This window comes from Pecten maximus, chromosome 13 (assembly GCF_902652985.1).
Source record: "Pecten maximus chromosome 13, xPecMax1.1, whole genome shotgun sequence".
In the NCBI taxonomy this organism is placed as follows: Eukaryota; Metazoa; Mollusca; class Bivalvia; order Pectinida; family Pectinidae; genus Pecten; species Pecten maximus.
Window position 1 is genome coordinate 27,168,940 of NC_047027.1, and position 18,083 is coordinate 27,187,022.

Genomic DNA, 18,083 nt, shown 5'->3' on the forward strand with positions numbered 1-18,083 from the left:
TGTAAACGAACATTATTGTTTAATACAAAATCAGTAATCTTCTAAGTTCAAAGTCGATAAATTTACTGCTATTGGTTTAGGAATTAATTGCAAATAATTTGAAATATTTGCAGCTGTTCTGATATGATTGAACACATGCATGTTTCTGTAAGGTCCTAATTGAAATTGGAAATTTGTTGATCTATCTTGGATGGATTAAAATAAAATATGTCTTCTTTCTTTCGGGAAGGCATCATCAGTTATAATACAGCCAGGACTCTGTGACCTTAGTGATGCCAACTTCTAATATGCACTAAATTTAGGCTAGTTCCATCGTTAGTTTAGCATAATTCAACTTAATATGATGAAACACACATAAAGAATTACTGAAAACCAAAACCAGAGCTGCTAATCAAGGCCCGGATTAGGAATGTATCCTATTGAAACTGTACTCAAGCATGTATGGTACTTCAAAACAAAAAACTTGACTCCTTTTGTTCAGGAATCATTTGATGTTAATAAATCTTTATATGAAAAGACATACTTCTGGTATAATTACAGTATTGTACACAATGTGATAAAGAATAACAACCATATAAAGACTATCTTCATAAAAGAATTCAGCAAACAGGAAAAGAAAACTTCAAGCTTCATTTTCAACTTCAAAGCTGATAAAGGTTACAGTCCATATTGTCCCTTTCCAATGTTGATCATCCAATCATAGTGAACCACACAGTTCAGCAATGTAATTGCACAAATCACATCCTTTATGCGGAGAGAACATTTTTCGGGTGTTATAAGATTCCTTAACTGTATGCAAATTTGTGAATCCTTCCATATCTATATCTATATATATACCGTACGTGTATATATTTACACATATCAAAATTGGAATGACACAGGAGATTTGCAAGTTTAAGTTCACCATCAGTCATGGGAGGTTGATGTAAAACGTTTATTTACCGGTGTAATTAGTAATGTTGATAATATATTTATGAAGCTCTATTCTGTACTTTCTACAAGTGCTTATGTTAGAGAATGGACACAATTATATGTTCTCCAATGTCAAAATTAATCATATGCAAAATATTAGGGGTTTATTTGACCGAGACGTATTTAAAATTTTTGTAATCATTCGCCATTCGAGGCCTGATTGCCGTCATAGTTGAATTACCAAAATGGACCTGAAATCAATATTTTTAAAAGAGAATGATCTGAGACTTGAATATTTCATAAAAATAATTGAATACATCGTTTATTAACTTCATTCAGATCTTCAGACACCACATAATTTGTGAAGTCATATATAGAAATATATGAACCATTTTGTTATTGATTTATAGTTCACACAAGTAAGCACTAGATGCATATGTAAGCAGTAAGTAAATGTACCGCTATCTACTGGCATGACTTTGAGTACAGTAGACTACACTCGCTTTGTGGATATTGACAGGATAACATATATTTACATACTAATTCAATTTTAGAATTGTAACTGAAATCTTGTAACAGCATGATATGGCACAAAAAGTCCTCTGAACATTTGTTGTATATTGAAAAAATATTTAAGGTAAATATTAACTCATTTGCTTGACTTCAATTTTCAATTTATCAATTCATTGATTACTCAGGTGTTTGAAGTATGGTGTAGTGAGAATTTCAAGTCTTGATCATGACTTGATGAAAATTCTAAATTAACAAATTATTAAAATGAATTTGTTTGAAAAATAACACAAGTTCCACAGCAATATTATATAGAGAATCAATCACAATATATCAGAAGCTATAAAACTACAGATAACAATTAACGGCTCAATATCAAATTAAGTGAATATCACAAGTATTTTTGCATTTGTTTTTAGATAATCCGGATTTCCGTCTTTAAAAAAAAATTACCTAGTAGACGTAGTGCATAGTAAACGTAGCCATGTACTTTACAGCTGATTTTAATCAGATTGACTTAACATGAACTTAACACCGTCTCAGTAGTTCGTCACAATCGAAAATTTGGTCGTGAATTCGGTATTTTTCAAATTATTTCGAAATACTTCAATGAAAAAAAAATTCTTGTAAAAATATCGATATTGGGTCCACTACCGGCCATTTCGGTAATTCAACTCTAACGACAATCGGGCCGCGATTCGCAAATGAATAATTAATTTAAAATTCGGTCAAATAAACCTCTAAGAACATATATTTTGGTAAATCCTCTGAAAATAATGCCAATTCATATTATAATTAAGCCCCATTTTTCTTCGTTTCAGTATTTCCAAGTCCGCTTCACGTGTGGTCCGTTTCAGCAGAGACCAAATAAATATTCTCGTCTTTGCCGAAATAAAAACAAGTTATATAATTGTTCATTTTAAACATGACAACTGCCAACCACACGTATCCAAAAATGTTATTGTTGATATCATCTGAATATTGCCGTAGTTATCCACTGGGTGATACCGGAAGTTACGAATCCGACGGGGAGTATATACAAATCCGACGGGGAGTATCTACCCTAAGGGCGTAAGGACATGGCTGGGGTATGTTTTATAGTGATACATGGTATTTTAACATACTATCGGAAATATGATGATACCCACGGAATTCTACGCTATTTCCTTTATACATATCAGTAATTCGTTAATCTCGTAAACTTGCCGTGTTTGATTGATGCTCAATATTATCCGGCTGCCCTACTGTCAAACGACGAATTTGCTAGGATTTTTATCAAAAATACCCAATAATCGCGATCACAACACGACGGACAGAGTTTTGGCATTAAACATTGACTACAATAAACTATTAGTAATCAACAATTCGTTTGGATTACAGCTATAAAGTACCTTAATTGGCTAATTATAATGACACGAAAAATTCCGACGGGGAAAATCTCTCTCCAATATCTGAATCCGACGGGGAATATCAGTACACAGGCTTTCATTTGATTTTCATTCAAATACTTGTAATCAATATGACACATGATTTCATTTATTTCCAGATAATTCTAAGAAGAGATAGGATGTTACATTTTTCAAGGAATTCATCTGAGAGTACTTCAAAACACTATTCAAATGTTGTAAAACACTTGGCCTGCTGTTCCACTGTCATTGACAGTGTACATTTGCAGATTGTAGCACAATATCAAAATTAACTAATTTTCATCAAAATTTATACTTACTATGAACTGTAATGTTAACACTTCCAGTGTCACTTCCATGTGAACTTGTCCACACACCTTGATCTGTGGCTCGTACTACAGATGCTATACTGTATGTAGTTGTTCCACCTGCTATATCCTGTGTTAAGCCTGTACTGCATCCTCCGCTTGAACTTCCAGATGGTGCAAAACATGTTCCAGCTGGTGATCCATCTGGTCTAGACAAGGTCACTACTGTATTTATTGTCCCAATGTTCAGTATTATATCTAAAGATTCACCTGATACTGCAAAATTCCTGTTCAGAGTAGCACCAAATCCTAGCGTTTGATCTGAAAAAAAAAAACTGTTAAAATTAATCAGCTCATAGAAGCTTCTCAAACCATAAGCATTACACATTTAGTGTCTCAATTTGAAGGAAAATACCTCAATTTGGGAAGAATTTTAAACAAGAGGCCCAGAGGGCCTGTATCGCTCACCTGGTTTCATGAGATATGAAACAAGAGGCCCATGGGGCCTGTATCGCTCACCTGGTTGGATTTGACCAAATGTCAAAATAATGTTCATGTTCAATTCCTTTTGTTTGTTAACCTCAAACAATGCTATTTATGGTTATAGCGTGGGGATCCCAACTGCTTTAAAGAAATAATGAAGTCCAGACTCTCTGAGTTTACAACATGCATTTATAACTTTATGACTAGTAGAGATTTAAAGGAATTACCTCTATTTCCCATATGGGGCCCTGCCCCTTTTGCCCCTCGGGGGTCAGAGTCACCATTTATGCAAAATCTGTTCCCCTTCCCACAAGAATGATTCTTACCAAATTGGGTTCAAATCCATTCATAACTTTATGACTAGTAGTGATTTTAAGGAATTACCTCTATTTCCCCATTAGGCCCCGCCCCTTTGGCCCCTTTGGCCCCTTTGGGGTCAGAGTCACCATTTATGCAAAATCTGTTCCCCTTCCCCAAAGAATGTTTTTTACTAAATTGGGTTCAAATCCATTCATAACTTTATGACTAGTAGCGATTTGAAGGAATTACCTCTATTTCCCCATTAGGCCCCGCCCCTTTGGCCCCTTGGGGGTCAGAGTCACCATTTATGCAAAATCTGTTCCCTTTTCCCAAAGGATGTTTCTTACTAAATTGTGTTAAAAACCATTCATAACTTTATGACTAGTAGCGATTTAAAGGAATTACCTCTATTTTCCTTATGGGGCCATGCCCCCCTTTGGCCCCTCAGGGATCAGTGTCACCATTTATGCAAAATCTGTTCCCCTTCCCCCTATGATGTTTTTGACCAAATTCGGTTCAAATCCTTTCATAACTTTATGACTAGTAGCGATTTAAAGATATTACCTCTGTTTCCCCATTAGGCCCCGCCCCTTTGGTCCTTTGGGGGTCAGAGTAACCATTTATGCAAAATCTGTTCCCCTTCACATAAAAATGTTACTGGCCAAATTGGGTTCAAATCCATTCATACCTTTATGACTAGTAGCGATTTGAAGGAATTACCTCTATTTCCCCATTAGGCCCCGCCCCTTTGGCCCCTTAGGGGTCAGAGTCACCATTTATGCAAAATCTGTTCCCCTTCCCCAAAGGATGTTTCTTATTAAATTGGGTTCAAATCCATTCATAACTTTATGACTAGTAGCGATTTAAAGGAATTACCTCTATTTCCTATATGGGGCCCCGCCCCTTTGGCCCCTTGGGGGTCAAAGTCACCATTTATGCAAAATCTGTTCCCCTTCCTCCAAGAATGTTTCTGACTAAATTGGGTTCAAATCCATTGATAAATTTATGACTAGTAGCGATTTGAAGGAATTACCTCAATTTCCCCTATTGGGCCCCGCCCCTCAGGCCCCTTGGGGGTCAGAGTCACCATTTATGCAAAATCTGTTCCCCTTCCCCCAAGAATGTTTCTTACCAAATTGGGATCAAATCCATTCATAACTTTATGACTAGTAGCGATTTGAAGGAATTACCTCTATTTCCCCATTAGGCCCCGCCCCTTTGGGGTCAGAGTAACCATTTATGCAAAATCTGTTCCCCTTTCCTGAAGGATGTTTCTGACCAAATTGGCTTCAAATCTATTCATAACTTTATGACTAGTAGCGATTTGAAGGAATTACCTCTATTTCCCCTAACGGGCCCGCCCCTTTGGTCCCTTGGGGGTCAGAGTAACCATTTATGCAAAATCCGTTCCCCTTCCCCAAAGGATGTCTCTGACCAAATTGGGTTCAAATCCATTCATAACTTTATGACTAGTAGCGATTTGAAGGAATTACCTCTATTTCCCATATGGGGCCCCGCCCCTTTGGCCCCTTGGGGGTCAGAGTCACCATTTATGCAAAATCTGTTCCCCTTCCCCAAAGGATGTTTCTGACCAAATTGGGTTCAAATCCATTCATAACTTTATGACTAGTAGCGATTTGAAGGAATAACCTCTATTTCCCCATTAGGCCCCGCCCCTTTGGCCCCTTGGGGGGTCAGAGTCACCATTTATGCAAAATCTGTTCCCCTTCTCCAAAGGATGTTTCTGACCAAATTGGGTTCAAATCCATTCATAACTTTATGACTAGTAGCGATTTAAAGGAATTGCCTCAATTTCCCTTATTGGGCCCCGCCCCTCAGGCCCCTTGGGGGTCAGAGTCACCATTTATGCAAAATCTGATCCCCTTCTGCCAAGGATGTTTCTGACCAAATTTGGTCAAAATCCAATAAGAACTTTTTGACTAGTAGCGATTTGAAGCAAATGTTGACGGCCGGACGCCGGACGCTGCACCATGGCATAAGCTCACCGGACCTTCGGTCCAGGTGAGCTAACAAGAATGATGCTTATGTATATTTGTCGCTGGTATTGCTATGTCAATATATATCATAAGCATTTTATATGGGTACATGTACATTGGTTTTATTTTAATACTAACAAGAGGCCCAGGGGCCTTAACGGTCATCTGACTCTAAATTAAAACCCTTATATTATTGTAGTATGTATTCTCTGTAGCAAGTATATAGTGGCACTGTTGGCCATGGTGGCCATCTTGGATTTCTGACCGACCCAATAAATAACAACACTTGGTCTGGACCATCTAAGGATTATTTCTGGTAAGTAAGAGCTGAATCCCACTGGTGGAATTTGAGAAGAAGTTTTAAATAGGCATTGTTCAGGAAAACTATGATTGTACAATCATGTTACAAAATGGCCGCCATGGCTTCCAGGTCAATGATTTTACAAGGCCGAAAAAATAACAACACTATGTTGGCTCGCCTTCCTTGACATCCTCACCCATTTCCAGCTCAATGGCACCAATGGAACTTGAGAAGAAGTTTAAAATGTGTTTTTCAAGATGGCGGCTATGGCGGCCATCTTGGATTTTGGACCGACCCGAAAAATAACAACACTTGGTCGGGATCATATCAGGATCATTTCAGGCAAGTTTCAGCTCAATAGCACTGGTGGAACTTGAGAAGAAGTTTAAAATGTGTTTTTCAAGATGACGGCTATGGTGGCCATCTTGGATTTTGGACCGACCCGAAAAATAACAACACTTGGTCGGGATCATTTCAGGATCATTTCAGGCAAGTTTCAGCTCAATAGCACTGGTGGAACTTGAGAAGAAGTTTAAAATGTGTTTTTCAAGATGGCGGCTATGGGGGCCATCTTGGATTTTGGACCGACCCGAAAAATAACAACACTTGGTCGGGATCATCTCAGGATCATTTCAGGCAAGTTTCAGCTCAATAGCACTGGTGGAACTTGAGAAGAAGTTTAAAATGTGTTTTTCAAGATGGCGGCTATGGCATTTCTGGCAAGTTTCAGCCCAACAGCACTGGTGGAACTTGAGAAGAAGTTTAAAATGTGTTTTCAAAATGGCGGCTATGACGGCCATCTTGGATTTCGGACTGACCCGAAAAATACTAACACTTGGTCAGGACCATCTCAGGATCATTTCAGGCAAGTTTCAGCTTTATCCCACTGGTGGAACTTGAGAAGAAGATTGAAATGTGAAAAGTTTACACACGGCGCACGGCGCACGACGACGGACGAAGCATGATGACCTAAAAAGTCAAATAAGTAAATTGTTGACGGACGGACGGACGGACGGACGACGGACGCCACAGTATGGCATAAAATATAAGCTCACCTTGGTCCTTCGGACCAGGTGAGCTAATAAATGTTATGACTTAAAGCAGACCAACCCTTATATGATGTCACAGACATGAGTCCAGTGATCCGTCATCCAATCGAGGCCCTTGATTATACAACATACAAGAGGCCCAGAGGGCCTGTATCGCTCACCTGGTTTCATGAGATATGAAACAAGAATGATGCTTGTCCCATCAAAAAAAATCATTTGTACAATTTTAAATCCCCACCCCATAATGATGCTACCAGGCAAATATCCCAAACAAAAATACTTGCTTGCAGTAAGCTTGCGGCAAGCTTGCGGCAAGCTTATTTTACTCTTCGCAAGCTATATGCAAGCTAGTAAGAAGCTTGCGCAAGCTTGCAGGCAGGCAGGTCCTAAAACTTAAGCTATCCGCAAGCTCGCAAGATCATGGTTGCAAGCTTGCGAGTCCTTCTGCAAGCTTGCGAGTACTTCTGCAAGCTTGCGAGTCCTTCTGCAAGCTTGCAAGTCCTTCTGCAAGCTCACAAGATCATGGTTGCAAGCTTGCGAGTCCTTCTGCAAGCTTGCGAGTTCATCTGCAAGCTTGCAAGCCCTTCTGCAAGCTTGCAAGTCATCCTGCAAGCTTGCAGGAGGGTTCTCTTTTTGCAAGCTTGCAAGCCTTCAGTCCTTTACAATATTCTGCATGTTGTGGACTTAGAAATTTTTCTACTCTGATATGTTACTTGTGAGATGTGAAAATCTTCTAAGTCACAGCAGCATGGATTTTCTATTTCAAAATCTGTAACTTTTAGTATTTCATATCAGATTATCTAAAGGTGAATGTGAGTTTCTTCAGAGTTAAAACACCTCTTTTTGAATCAAAATTGAATGATGATTTTAGTAATCAATCATTACTGTTTAAATTGCAATTCATGTTTGTAAAACTTCAATAATAATCATGACATTCATATCTTTTCAAATTTAGATATCCAACCAATTTATAATAATGCTTAAAGTATTGCTTCATTTATATATTTTACACATGTATTTATAAAATCCTCTTTATTAAAGTTATCAGTGAATATATTATGATATATTTTTGTTAGTATAATCAGTTGTTTCTAGGAGTGATATTCATTCTAAGGGTAACCTGCAAATTATGTGAATTGAATTTCCATCAGTGCAAATTTCAGCAAAATATATGTTGAAGCCTTATTATCAAAAACCTTTCCAACACCAATATGTGTAAACAAACAAAAGGAGAGCATATGTTATCAGTAGACTGGCCCAGCTTGACCAAGGTAATATGATACCAATTCAAGCTGATGAGTACAGGAAGTCCATGCCAGTCAGACTCCAGACACCATGGGGCCAACCCTGGGGTATAAGGTTCATTTCTAACTGCATGACTGTATTGTGACTTATTTGATGATTTATTTCAGTAATAAATACATAAAATGAAACAATATTGTAAAAGTAACTTCAATGCAATTTTATAGTATTTTAAAAAGCATCTGTTGAACTCACAAATCTTCATTTTTATTAAGTCTGTATGAATGAAAAACCTTTCCTGTGCCCCAACTTAAGATTGACCAATGTAAAACAAGGTCCCCACTTTGAATTGAGTTTCCTGTGGCTGCATGTGGACATTTTGCATCTCTGTGAATCAGTATAAATTGTCCTATCAATCACTTCTGGAAATAGAATCAACTTCTGTCATTCTGGACATGGTAAGGACATGTGCAACCTATCTACATCTGCATGTTGAAAGTTCTGTAAATAAGTTACATAAACAAACAGAAGATGGACTCAGTGAAGTGATCCAGATGAAGATTTCCAAGGGTCAACAATAAATGGTGAGTGGTGAGATTTATGATAACATACAGATAATGTTTCAAGTGATATAAGAATAATTTAATGATCTAAAATAAACATTATTCGATAATCTTTGGAAATTTGGGGTGAAAAAAAACAACAGAGCTATAACACTAGCACATCTAACAAAAACAAAAACTTCTTGTATATGTTATCTTTTACAACAGAAAAGCCTAGGAAAGTTGAACATTATATATGAGAAATGTGTATTTTTACATTCATTTCTTGTGTTTTAGATATGTTGCAATTATTGCACAAAAATAGTTTTAAGACAAACTGACAATAAAACCTGTATATAAAGCTAACCAAGCTTCTGTTTATAAGACAGCACTTCTAGATCTAGGCATCATACAAAATTTTACTCTATGGATAGTCAACTTGTGATATATATGCCTAAACTTGGAAGGTCACATATTTGATTCTCTATCATGAAATATCTAGAGTGGTCACATTAGAAAAATTGTAATTAAGCCAGATTTAGTTGTTGACATTTAAAGATGTCTTCAAATATCTAATATAGTTGTTTTGGCTTACAAAGAATAACATCAATTGATCAATATTCTATGTAATATTGCTTTGTTTTATTTTTTTGTAGCACAAATGCAAAAAGATACAGTGAGCTCTGAAGTGGACGGAAATGACAGGAAGAGTTAAAAGATATTGTAACTGTACTGAAAAAAGAACTGGTATTATCAACATATGATGAATATTCTACCGAATGCCAACAAAAACAATAAGCCATTATTGCAGTGACAACAGAGATTAACAATGATAAGAAAAACATTCATGAACTAGAAATTAAATAACCTTTGAGGTATTGTTATGTAAGTGAATATGGAATAAAATATAGATGTTTGTATATAAAGTTCGTATCTATAAGGTGTTTTATTGTAACAGCATGCCGTACTGCTCTGAATGATAGAAATACAGACTTTTACATTAATTTGATGTTTTTGCTTTATTTTTGCTGCATTAAATTTATTTTTACCTCAGAGCTAGACTATTTAGCTTGCGGCAAGCTTGCATAAAGTGGCTTACCGCAAGCTTGCAGAAACTACCTCGCCGCAAGCTTGCATAAACAAGCTCGTCGCAAGCTTGCAGAAACAAGCTCGCCCCAAGCTTGCAGAAACTAGCTCGCCGCAAGCTTGCAGAAACAAGCTCGCCGCAAGCTTGCAGAAACTAGCTCGCCGCAAGCTTGCAGAAACAAGCTCGCCGCAAGCTTGCAGAAACTAGCTCGCCGCAAGCTTGCCGCGAGGTTTCAAATACTAGCTTGCTGCAAGGTTCCAATTCCTAGCTCGCAGATTAAGCTTGCGGCAAGCTTGCAATAATAGTGAATCGCAAGCTTGCCATTTCTGTTTGGGATGAGCGACAGCCATTGCTTGGTTTCAGAGAAGAAGTCGTTTATATAAAATATAGCCCAATTGACCACATTTGGCCCTGCCCCTCAGGCCCCTGGGGGGTCAGCCCCATCATTTGTACAATTTTGAATCCCAACCCCATAATGATGCTACCAGGCAAATATGAGCGACAGCCATTACTCGGTTTCAGAGAAGAAGTCGTTTATATCAATATAGCCGGACTGACCACATTCGTCCCCGCCCCTCAAGCCCCTGGGGAGTCAGCCCAATCATTTGTACAATTTTGAATTCCCACCCCATAATGATGCTACCAGGCAAATATGAGCGACAGCCATTGCTCGGTTTCAGAGAAGAAGTCGTTTATATCAACATAGCCCAATTGACCACATTTGGCCCCACCCCTCAGGCCCCTGGGGGGTCAGCCCCATCATTTGTACAATTTTGAATCCCCACCCCATAGTGATGCTACCAGGCAAATATGAGCGATAGCCATTGCTTGGTTTCAGAGAAGAAGTCGTTTATATCAATATAGCTGACTTGACCACATTCAGCCCCGCCCCTCAGGCCCCTGGGGGGGTCAGCCCCATCATTTGTACAATTTTGAATCCCCACCCCATAATGATGCTACCAGGCAAATATGAATGACAGCCATTGCTCGGTTTCAGAGAAGTCGTTTAGATCAATATAGCCGGACTGACCACATTCGTCCCCACCCCCTCAAGCCCCTGGGGAGTCAGCCAAATCATTTGTACAATTTTGAATCCCCACCCCATAATGATGCTACCAGGCAAATATGAGCGACAGCCATTACTCGGTTTCAGAGAAGAAGTCGTTTACATCAATATAGCCCAATTGACCACATTTGGCCCCGCCCCTCAGACCCCTGGGGGGTCAGCCCCATCATTTGTACAATTTTGAATCCCCACCCCATAATGATGCTACCAGGCAAATATGAATGACAGCCATTGCTCGGTTTCAGAGAAGAAGACGTTTATATCAATATAGCCGGACTGACCACATTTGTTCCCGCCCCTCAAGCCCCTGGGGAGTCAGCCCAATCATTTGTAGAATTTTGAATTCCCACCCCATAATGATGCTACCAGGCAAATATGAGCGACAGCCATTGCTCGGTTTCAGAGAAGAAGTCGTTTATATCAATATAGCCCAATTGACCACATTTGGCCCCACCCCTCAGGCCCCTGGGGGGTCAGCCCCATCATTTGTACAATTTTGAATCCCCACCCCATAGTGAGGCTACCAGGCAAATATGAGCGATAGCCATTGCTTGGTTTCAGAGAAGAAGTCGTTTATATCAATATAGCTGGATTGACCACATTCAGCCCCGCCCCTCAGGCCCCTGGGGGGTCAGCCCCATCATTTGTACAATTTTGAATCCCCACCCCATAATGATGCTACCAGGCAAATATGAGCGACAGCCATTACTCGGTTTCAGAGAAGAAGTCGTTTATATCAATATAGCCCAATTGACCACATTTGGCCCTGCCCCTCAGACCCCTGGGGGGTCAGCCCCATCATTTGTACAATTTTGAATCCCCACCCCATAATGATGCTACCAGGCAAATATGAATGACAGCCATTGCTCGGTTTCAGAGAAGAAGTCGTTTATATCAATATAGCCGGACTGACCACATTTGTCCCCGCCCCTCAAGCCCCTGGGGAGTCAGCCCCATCATTTGTACAATTTTGAATCCCCACCCCATAGTGATGCTACCAGGCAAATATGAGCGATAGCCATTGCTTGGTTTCAGAGAAGAAGTCGTTTATATCAATATAGCTGGATTGACCACATTCAGCCCCGCCCCTCAGGCCCCTGGGGGGTCAGCCCCATCATTTGTACAATTTTGAATCCCCACCCCATAATGATGCTACCAGGTAAATATGAATGACAGCCATTGCTCGGTTTCAGAGAAGTCCTTTAGATCAATATAGCCGGACTGACCACATTCGTCCCCACCCCCTCAGGCCCCTGGGGGGTCAGCCCCATCATTTGTACAATTTTGAATCCCCACCCCATAATGATGCTACCAGGTAAATATGAATGACAGCCATTGCTCGGTTTCAGAGAAGTCCTTTAGATCAATATAGCCGGACTGACCACATTCGTCCCCACCCCCTCAAGCCCCTGGGGAGTCAGCCCAATCATTTGTACAATTTTGAATCCCCACCCCATAATGATGCTACCAGGCAAATATGAGCGACAGCCATTGCTTGGTTTCAGAGAAGAAGTCGTTTATATCAATATAGCCCAATTGACCACATTTGGCCCCGCCCCTCAGGCCCCTGGGGGGTCAGCCCCATCATTTGTACAATTTTGAATCCCCACCCCATAGTGATGCTACCAGGCAAATATGAGCGATAGCCATTGCTTGGTTTCAGAGAAGAAGTCGTTTATATCAATATAGCTGGATGGACCACATTCAGCCCCGCCCCTCAGGCCCCTGGGGGGTCAGCCCCATCATTTGTACATTTTGAATCCCCACCCCATAGTGATGCTACCAAGCAAATATGAATGACAGCCATTGCTCGGTTTCAGAGAAGAAGTCGTTTATATCAATATAGCTGGATTGACCACATTTGGCCCCGCCCCTCAGGCCCCTGGGGGGTCAGCCCCATCATTTGTACAATTTTGAGTCCCCTACCCATAGGGATGCTTCTGACCAAATTTTTTTTAAATTCCGATCAGCGGTTATGAAGAAGAAGTCAAATAAGTCAATTGTTGACGGACGGACGACGGACGCCACGGACGACGGACGCCACGGTATGGCATTAGCTCACCTTGGTCCTTTGGACTAATAATCTACTGATTACTTTCTGGGAGATAAATGTTTAGACCTAAAACAGGATGTGGTCATGAGCTAAAGGGGGTCAGTTTTGTAAAACTTCAATGAAGTAATACCAAAAAGATGGTCCAAAGAAAACAAGGACAAAGCTGATGTATCACATCATGTGCCAATGTGTGAGACAATTTATATCAGGAAGAGGTTAGCACATCTCCAATTGATGAATTGTAGAACAAGAAGGACTCTTCATGGCGCACGGACCGACGCATAGTGGAGTTAGGGACTTTACTTTGCTCTAGAAGCATGTGCACTTAATTTGCGGCAACCTAGCTACAATGTAATCCATCTGTCAGATTGTGTAGGGGAACGTAAGTTCAGCCTTGCGCACATGTTACATGTGACATGTTGTTATTCAGATTGCAATGTAGTCAACCATATTCATCCAGGGTATAGACACAGAACAGAACAAGTGCAATCAATGATTTCGAAAGCTTACCGGCGGCAGCAATCACACTATGCATTCATTTTTTATGTATGTATATAAATATAAGCATGTCATTTTGAAATTGTATGTCATATCATATCACTCCTAGCTCTTCTAATGGATGTATAAACCAAATAAGAAGGGTGTGGACTTACAAGCTTTCCAAAACTAACCCCCAAAATCTTTAAAGTGTGTCAAAAATAACCCCCAAAATCTTTAAAGTGTGTCAAAAAAGTAAGTCCACAAAATGGTAAAATGCAAAAACAAGAGGCCCAGAGGGCCTGTATCGCTCACCTGGTTTCATGAGATATGAAACAAGAACTATGCTTAAGTATATTTGCCACTGGTATTGCTATGTCAATATATATCATATGCATTTTATATGGTTACATGAACATTTTTTTTATTGTAATTCTAAAAATGTCAATTTAGCCAAATTGATCCCTTTTGGCCCCCGGGGGTCAGCCCCACCAATTGTACAATTTTGAATCCCTACCCCAAGGGGATGCTACCAAGCGAATATGAGCGATATATATATATCCATTGCTTAGTTTCAGAGAAGAAGTTGTTTATATCAATTTAGGCAAATTGACCCCTTCTGGCCCACCCCTCAGCCCTCAGGGGGGTCAGCCCTATCATTTGTACAATTTTGAATCCCTACCCCAAGGGGATATTACCAGTGAAATATGTGAGATATCCATTGCTTAGTTTCAGAGGAGACGTCGTTTATATCAATCTAGCCAAACTGGCCCTTTTTGGCCCCGCCCCTAAGACACCCAGGGGGTTAGCCCCACCATTTGTACAATTTTGAATTCCTACCCCAAGTAGGTGCTACAAGGCAAATACGTGAGATATCCATTGCTTAGTTTCAGAGGAGAAGTTGTTTATATCAATTTAGCCAAATTGACCCTGTTTGGCCCCCTCAGCGCCCCGGGGGGTCAGCCCCACCATTTGTACAATTTTGAGTCCCCACTCAGTAGTGATGCTACCAGGCAAATATGAGCGATATCAATTGCTCGGTTTCAGAGAAGAAGTCGTTTATATCAATAGAGCCCAATTGACCACATTTGGCCCCGCCCCTCAGGCCCCTGGGGGGTCAGCCCCATCATTTGTACAATTTTGAATCCCCACCACATCGTAATGCTACCAGGAAAATATGAGCGATATCCAATGCTCGGTTTCAGAGAAGAAGTCGTTTATATCAATATAGCCCAATTGACCACATTTGGCCCCGCCCCTCAGGCCCCTGGGGGGTCAGCCCCATCATTTGTACAATTTTGAATCCCCATCACATAGTGATGCTACCAGGAAAAGTCGTTTATATCAAAATAGCTAAATTGACCCCTTTTGGCCCCGCCCTAGAGGCGCCCAGGGGGTCAGCCCCATCATTTGTACAATTTTGAGTCCCCTACCCATAGGGATGCTTCTGACCAAATTTGGTGAAATTCCGATCAGCGGTTATGAAGAAGAAGTCAAATAAGTCAATTGTTGACGGACGGACGGACGGACGACAGACGGACGACGGACGACACGGTATGGCATAAGCTCACCTTGGTCCTTCGGACCAGGTGAGCTAAAAATCACACTTTTTTTTCTTCATGACTTTGCCATAACATCACTCCTAGACCTCTAATGAATGTATATATACTTTTGGACTTACAACTAAACTAACAAGAGGCCCATGGGCCTTAACGGTCACCTGAGATTTGAAATATTTCAGTTAATTTAATTTACCCTTTTTGGCCCCGCCCATCAGCCCTCAGGGGTCAGTCAGGGCCAACATATGCATATTATCAAACTTTCATCCCATGCTGAAAATGTTAACCAAGTTAGAATGAATTCCAATAGAAACAAATCAGTCAAAAATGTAATTTCCCTATATAAACTATAGTAAAATGTAACCCCTCCCCAGGGGCAAACTTATGACCCCAGGGTCATTAAATTAATAAATTTTAGTAGAGCACCTTAAGACCCTTCCAACTATGAAGAGTATTTGATTCTACCTTATTTCGGTCATGAGAAGAAGATTTTTGAAATTTCAGCCAATTTGACCATTTTAAGCCCCGCCCATCAGCCCCTCTGGGTCAATCAGGGCCAACATGTGCATACCCTCAAACTGCCATCCCAAGCTGATAATGTTAACCAAATTAGAATGAATTCCAATAGAAATAAAACAAATAAAAGTCAAAAATGTAATTTCCCTATATAAACTATAGTAAAGTTTACCCCCTCCCCAGGGGCAAACTTGAGACCCCGGGGTCATGAAATTCACAATTTTGGTAAAGCACCTTCAGACCCTGCCATCTATGAAGTGTATTTGATTCCTTATTATCCGAGAGTAGAGAAGAAGATTTTTGAAATTTCAGTCAATTTGGCCCTTTTTAGCCCCGCCCATCAGCCCCTGGGGGTCAACCAGGGCCAACATGTGCATGCCATCAAACTGTCATCCCATGCTGACAATGTTTACCAAATTAGAATGAATTCCAAAAGAAATAAAACAAATAAAAGTCAAAAATGTGATTTCCCTATATAAACTATAGTAAAGTTTACCCCCTCCCCAGGGGCAAACGTTAGACCCCTGGGTCATGAAATTTACAATTTTGGTAAGCACCTTATATTAAGACCCTTCCATCTATGAAGAGTGTTTGATTCCACCATGACTGGGAGTAGAGAAGAAGATTTTTGAAGTTTTAGTCAATTTGACCCTTTTTAGCCCCGCCCCTCAGGCCCCTGGGGGTTGGGAACCATATAATTTACAGTTTTGGTTGACCTTTAGCCATAGAAGCTTCATGCCAAATTTCATTGAGTTTGGTTTAGGGGTTTTGGAGAAGAAGTCGAAAATGTAAATTGTTTACGGACGCACGACGGACGACGGACGACGCACGACGACGGACAAAAGGGGATTAGAATAGGTCACTTGAGACTTTGTCTCAGGTGACCTAAAAACTAAAACGGAGCTAAAAAGGATGAAACACATAGGATGTTAACACAAAACTTGCAGCATGTATATGGATGGTATATTAGATATAAATTCTCACGAAATTTACGTTGACATTCGACAACTTATAAAGACTAAAACTTGTGAAATTGATGTAAACATCTAGAGCCTATTTACTCATATTCAGATTGTATCAAATATTGTATAACAGCATTGTATAAAACACGATTCTTGTGATAGGTCAACGAGCAGTTCTATAAATAGATCCTAACAAAAATGGATGACGGATTGACAAGTACAAATCGGGCATTTATCTTATAATCCAAATACGATTTATAATTAATGGAAAATGGTCATGATCCTTTATCAGATATACTTTTGATATAAAATGTTCATTTTTTTTCATCAGAAATCATAAAAGAATTTTTATGCATAAACCGTATTATTATTCATTAGTAAATGTACAGTACGACACCACATGTACATGTAATTTATAATTTTCTTCTTTAAACATTCTTGATAATATTCTGCTGAAGTTGTATTTTTGTATGTTAATATTTTATCATCAAAGGCTCAAGAACTTGATATCAAATTGATTCAATAATTCTTTGAAGTCATGCAATCATTGTTAGGCCAAATAAAACTTTAGTTGTGTTTCCCCTTTCCCGGCCTACCCTAGTTTTTTCTGCCAACCCCAAATCATTTTTTGATATTTTATAAATCCTAAATCACAGATGATCTGTAATTGCCAGTCAAAGTCACATCTTCTGGTTCAAATATTTGGACACTTGCTTGTTTGTTGTACATAACAGAGATTTGAAGATCCCACACCACTGCTATAAATTTCTACCCTGAGGTTTGGTGGTGATGGGTGTCTGTACCACGTGTCCATGGTATCTTAGGCAAAATTGTATGGAAGTGAGCTGCCAGTCTTCAGGGATTCATTTGATATTGTCAGTACATTTTTTTGAACACCACTCCATTACTAGCTATATATATAGTAAAACACACATGATACAACTGTTAATGAATTGATTTGCTCACATATTTGTAGACTGAAGTAGTACGTATACATTGAATTTTATTTCATCAAAAGTGTTTTTCAGATGGAATTTAATGTAACAGTTATGATAAACAAAGAGTTGTGAATGTTGATGCTATGTACATAGTCATTATATCATATCATAGATCAAGATATTGATTACTTTCAAATAAAAAATCAAAGTACTGCAAGTACTGTAAACGAACGTTATTCCCTTTGCCACATGCAGGTTATAACACCTCAGCACTCTGTGCCAATAGTGCAAAGATACATTGTTGCAATGCAACATTATTGCGCTGACTGAAATGTACATACACCATCATTAAGTGAATATCACAAGTATTTTTTG

General features: G+C 39.5%; 1 protein-coding gene and 1 long non-coding RNA gene across 2 annotated transcripts in view; one reads left to right on the plus strand and one right to left on the minus strand.

Annotated features, from left to right (window-relative positions):
• Positions 1-18,083, minus strand: part of LOC117340595 — a 52,864-nt gene that overhangs the window by 16,756 nt on the left and 18,025 nt on the right. The window contains exon 2 of the mRNA XM_033902359.1: positions 3,149-3,457. Coding sequence (XP_033758250.1) covers positions 3,149-3,457 — 309 coding nt within the window. The remainder of the gene's footprint in view (positions 1-3,148; positions 3,458-18,083) is intronic.
• LOC117341371 lies at positions 8,683-9,784 on the plus strand. The gene is made up of 2 exons (XR_004535618.1): positions 8,683-9,092; positions 9,707-9,784. It is a non-coding gene; the product is annotated as an uncharacterized LOC117341371 (long non-coding RNA).